This window comes from Helobdella robusta (genome assembly GCF_000326865.2).
Source record: "Helobdella robusta unplaced genomic scaffold HELROscaffold_8, whole genome shotgun sequence".
NCBI lineage: Eukaryota > Metazoa > Annelida > Clitellata > Rhynchobdellida > Glossiphoniidae > Helobdella > Helobdella robusta.
In genome coordinates, this window is record NW_008705459.1 from 1,777,996 (window position 1) to 1,783,793 (window position 5,798).

General features: G+C 35.2%; 1 protein-coding gene across 1 annotated transcript; it reads left to right on the forward strand.

The window, feature by feature from the left end:
* Positions 1-427: 427 nt before the first annotated feature.
* On the forward strand, positions 428-4,496 carry HELRODRAFT_189697 (hypothetical protein; the record flags this gene model as incomplete). Its single annotated transcript, XM_009032058.1, has 7 exons — positions 428-1,307; positions 1,783-1,851; positions 2,105-2,426; positions 2,726-3,074; positions 3,266-3,725; positions 4,206-4,323; positions 4,396-4,496. The coding sequence occupies exons 1-7, from the start codon at positions 465-467 to the stop codon at positions 4,494-4,496; spliced, it is 2,262 nt and encodes a 753-aa protein (XP_009030306.1). The 5' UTR covers positions 428-464.
* Between the last annotated feature and the right edge of the window lie 1,302 nt (positions 4,497-5,798).

Sequence of the window (5,798 nt, forward strand, 5' to 3'; positions counted from 1 at the left end):
AAGGAGAAAGTTTATTTTGAATTAAACCAAGTCATTACTGTGTCTTAAACTCTTTCAACTCAAACACAATATTGTTTATGGTTTACTAAAAAATTGAGAAATTTGCAAATATATTTTAAAAATTAATCTTACAACAAAGCATTTTTGTGGTAAACATGATGCATTATCAGAACAACAGATGAATGGGGCAGAAATATATATTATATATATTTTTATATAATATAATATATTTATATATATATACCTAAAATTCAGATATATTCTTAACTAATAACTTTGTACACTATCACAAACAACGATATTATCACCTGAGATTTTTAAACTATTAATATTTTCACTTCTCTTTCCATCTTTTTGATTAAATTAAACGTAACTGAAAATGTGTAAATTTAAAGATAAATCATCATTAAAACAAACTAAATAACAGATTGTCATATGAAAGAATACAAAAATATAGTTGAAAGATGGAACTAATGGGACCAAGCACACTTGCCTCAACAATCACGAAACATCTCCTCAACTTTCCATTCAATTTCACTGATGGAGACGATGAAAAGTTGAGAAACTTCCTCATGCATCATCATTTCACAGACTCTTGCGATGAACCGACAAACTACAATTTTGACTATTTTATTCGTTTACAAATATTTCATAAATTCTATTTTCGTAATTTTAAATCTGAAAACATTAGTGAATATAGTTCAACTTCGAGCAGCAACCATTTTTTAAACATCAACAATTCAATTGGTTATAATCATGGATTTCATATTTCTAAAATTGGAAAGAACGATAATATTGATGGGCATTGGAACGATGACTCATTCAACTACACTCTGCTGAACTCAGAGGAACAAACACATGCAGACCCAAGGCAGGCGCACAACAGCAATGACATCTCACATGCCAGTTACGACGAACCAACTGCATCGTACATTAACACTTTCCTCCTTACCTACATCCCTTTAATCATCTACATCGTCGGAGTCCTGGGGAACTCTTTGTCCCTATCGGTCCTGGTTCGTAAGAGGATGAGGAGAGTTTCCACGTACACGTATTTATCCGTGATGTCCGTGGTGGATACGTTGGTGCTGACGATGGGACTGTTGCAGTTGTGGATCGGCGAGAGATCGAATTTAGGCTGGCTGAGGGACCAGTCAAATGTGGCCTGTAAGACTTTGAATGTCTTCTCTTACTCGATGAGTGACCTGTCAGTCTGGCTGATCATTGCCGTCACTGTGGAACGATTCATCGCTGTTTGTCATCCACTGAGGGCTGCTTCCATGTGTCGCCGGAGGATTGCTCTCAAGGTTCCTTTGCTGCTCCTTTTTTCTAATGTCAAAAATTGTTTCCAAATTATTTTTTTTAAATGTTTGTTAATTAAAATTATAAAGTGAATAATAAGAGTGAATTTTTTCAAAAATTGTAATTTAAAGATATTTTACGTGGGCACTGGGCATAGAGAAATGGTCAACATATGCTCACAAAACCGTCTTCAAAACATTTGATCGATCGAAATCTTTTTTTTTCTTCAGAACAATAATAAATTTATTTTGATGAAGCCAATCTCATTATGAAACCATTTAATTTCCCAACTGCTTCGGTTATTCTTACGTAAGACACCGGAGGGTGTTGCATCTTTCGCGTCATAAAAATTCAATTAGGCAAGAACAAATTTATTCTCACAAATGCTGAACAATATTTTTATGAATTTAAATAAAAAAATCTTGTTTGAAACTCTTTTAAAGAAGATTTAAATAAACAATTAAAGATGCAACTTTTCAGGTGATGATGGTGCTGTCCATTTTGGCGTTCACAGTGAATGGTCATTTCATTTGGACTGCTGAACTGAAAGTGACTTTTATTAATAAAAGCTATTGTTATAAAATTATGATAGTTACAGCGATGATGATAAAGATGATTGCAGTTGCTGTTAAAATATGAATACGATGGTGATGATGTATTATCGTTATGAAGCTACAAATTGTCAATGATCTTGGTGACTTATTTTTAATGTGTTTATTTTAAAAAACATTTGCTGACTTGTCCTCGCAATGTAAAAAAACCAATGACAATGTAAATGACACTAAAAAACATTATATTTCAGGAGTCTTCAGAAATGTTTTCAACGTACGAAATAACCGAGGAAGGCACGAACCTCTGCTCTTCCGTGAAGAAAAGTCGCTGCATGGCTGCGGGAGGGCACGAGGACTTCATACAAAAGTACTGGCCGTGGGTGGACGCGATTTTTTATTCCTTCCTTCCATTCGTGGTGATCATCAGCCTCAACTGCATGATCATCAGACGTGTGATGGTTGCCAAGAGGAGGAGGTGGAAGATGATCAGCCAGTCAAGTGTCTCCGTCAATCGCTCTGATGCCACGTCTGCTCATCTCCACCAACATCAGCTGAACGCAAGATTTAAAAATAGTTGGTTGAAACTGGTATATTACAACATTGGTGAATAAAAAATTTTTAATGGAGTTCACACATTTTGAAAATGGTATATTACAACATTGGTGAATAAAAAATTTTTAATGGAGTTCACACATTTTGAAAAATGAAGAACATCAAATTTTTGATTAACACTTCATTATTATACTAAAGAGGTCAAATAAATTTTTCAATATAAACTTCAATCAATAATATAAACTATCTTTTAAGCAAATATGGAAGAAGTTTTAAAAATTTTAATCTAATTACCAACACTAAAAACCATCAATCTGCAGATCACCCAACAGCACGTGGTCTCCACAGTTCGCAGCATCGCCACCAAGCCAAACTAACCCACCAATCAGCAAGCAGATTGTCATCAGGTAAGCAGGCATCAAGGATGGAACAGAACGAAACAAACCGCATGCTTAGTATCATGTTGCTCACAATCTCATTCGCATTCATCCTCATGACTCTGCCTAGGAACATCTACTTCCTCTTCGTCTACTGGTCCAATTACAGCAAACATTCGGAACTGTTGTCCTCACCTGGCAGCGCAGATGAAGATGCACTTGGGAAGAATATTAGTAGCAGTGAGGGTGGTGCTGGAATCTACAATGATGACCAATCTCATACGCATGCAAAGTATAGTTATTGAAATTTTTTTTACATGTTCAACCAAATTTTGATTAGGATTTAATGTTGCTCAATGTTTTCATTTTAACAAATCGCAACATTCGAATAAAATTACAGACCAAAAAAGCTTTTAATGTTTCAGTTTGTCTTCTGAATTTGTTTGTATAATTATTTTCTATCGATTTTTATAACTTTTGCAGCCTCCTGCTAGCTTCGACCCTCACAGAAATGCTGATGTTCCTCAACCACTCCTCCAACTTCTTCCTCTACTGTGCCACCGGTCAAAAGTTTCGAATGGAGCTGAAGAAGATGTTGCTATCATGGAGATCGTGCTTGTCATCGGCGCTCTGCCACCTGCTCTCTTGCTTTCCAAGCTCTCATACAACTGCTTGTAAGAAGAACAACGGTGCTCCGTGCTTTAAATGTTTTGTAAAAACAAAACAAGATTCTGCTGTTTTCAAGAGCAACCATGATATAAAAAGAACTAATTCTATGTGTTATAAAATCCAGCAGCTAAACATGCACCTGATGAAATATTCTTGCCAGTCACATTGCTTAGGAGGGGGTGATAAGAACAATTGGAGCATTCAGAAAAGATCCTCGCACACTGACGATGGTGCTAGCAACCCCGAAAGATCAGCCTGCTACCACACCGTTGTTGTAAACATGTTGTCCGATCACATGTCAGATCAGTGTTGATGTTGTCGATCCAGTTGAAACTCTAGGTGGAAACAAAACCGTCTGCTTTTGAAGCTGATGAACGTGTCATGTTTGTGACTCGGCGGAATGTCAGTGGAATGAACGTCACATCGCATGAGTTGATACTGCTAGCAATTGTTTGTCATCCATTTGTCAACATGAACAGTCGTTTTTATAATCCATTAAACTTTGTATTGCTAGTGAAAAAACAGAAATAGTTAATTATTATTCATTTATAAAAATGATGCCAAATTTGTTGTTAAATTGTTTAAAATGTCAATAATTAAAATAAATAATAATTAGACATTAGACATTAGACAGGTCTCGCAACTGCTCCATTCATTTGAGACTGCTCAGATCAGTCAGGCATTCAATTGACACGCTCGCACTTCAGCGTTTGGTTCGAGTTTTTGTATATTCTGAATTAAATTACCGCAACAGTCCCTTTGTGAGTCACCTCAAAAATTTGTTCGCGAGTTGCAGGCTATGCTGAACTGTTTGGCAATGCTAGCCATGCCAGTCCTATTTTACAAGACTTCCATAGAAACACCAACGGAAGGTTTATTTTTACAACTGCCACCAGTGACGTTCCAATAATATGAATCTTCTTTTTGTTTGCCGCCATTTCTAGAAAATTTTCAGCACGAGGACTTTCGATTTGGAATTGTTTGCCTGCTGGGCTCAATGAACTGTCAAATTGAACTTAAATGGAAATTGACTTTGTCAAAGTGAACTCAGATGGAAATTAGGTGTCAGGTTTCTTTATTGACTGGTTTCTTTATTGGCTAGTTTTCTTTTACTAGCATTGTAAATAGTGACAAAGAAGAACATGATGCTATCGATGAAGAAAAGGAAACCAACGAAGGTAGAGAAACCTGACAATAAAGAAACCTGACACCAAATTTCCATCTGAGTCAAAGTCAATATTTCCCTATATAAACTTAACCGCACTGATGATGATTCATTCGGAATCGTAATATGGCCTTATTTGCAGCATGAATTGGGAAAAAAAAATTTATTTTGAATTTTAATAAACTAAACGTTCACCAAAAAACTAGTGAGAAAAATCGAAAAAACGAACTACAAACATATTAACGCCAAACATTCGGTAGAATTTATAGAATATTGTAAAAATTATGGTCTATTACCAACAATAATAAATGAATGAGTGAGTGAGTGAGTGAGTGAGTGAGTGAATGAATGAATGAATGAATGAATGAATGAATGAATGAATGAATGAACGAACGAACGAACGAACGAACGAATGAATAAATGAATGAATGAATGAATGAATGAATGAAGGAATGAAGGAACAAACGAACGAACGACCGAACGAACGAACAAACGAACGAACGAACGAACGAATGAATGAATGAAGGAACGAACGAAAGAATGAATGAAGGAATGAATGAATGAAGGAACAAACAAATAAATGAGTGTAATTATCACTCATAAGTAAAATGAGAAATAAATTGATGAGTAAATAAATAAATTGATAAGTAAATAAATAAATTGGTAAATAAATAATTGAAAAAAAAGTATTTAATTAAGGGCAAATAACAATTTTTGCGTACCAGGCTAGCGTGTATCTTAATTATTTAAAGGTTTGCAGATCACATAACAAAAAATATCAAAATGACATTCAAAATTGTCAATTTCAAAAGATTAACAATATCCCAAATGTAATTATTATCACCAGAATTATTTTTATAATAGTACCTATGTATGCATTAGATTAGCGCTATTTTAAATTAAATCCCTCGAAAGCGCAATATTATAAGCGTAAAATTTCAAAGAAACAAACAAAAACACACACACATATGCAAACACACACACACACACATGCAAACACACGCTCACACATGCAAACACACACACACACACACATGCAAACACACACACACACACAAGAAAACACACACACACACACATGAAAACACACACACATGCAAACACACACATGCAAACACACGCTCATACATGCAAACACACACACACACACACATGCAAACACACACACAAGCAAACACACAC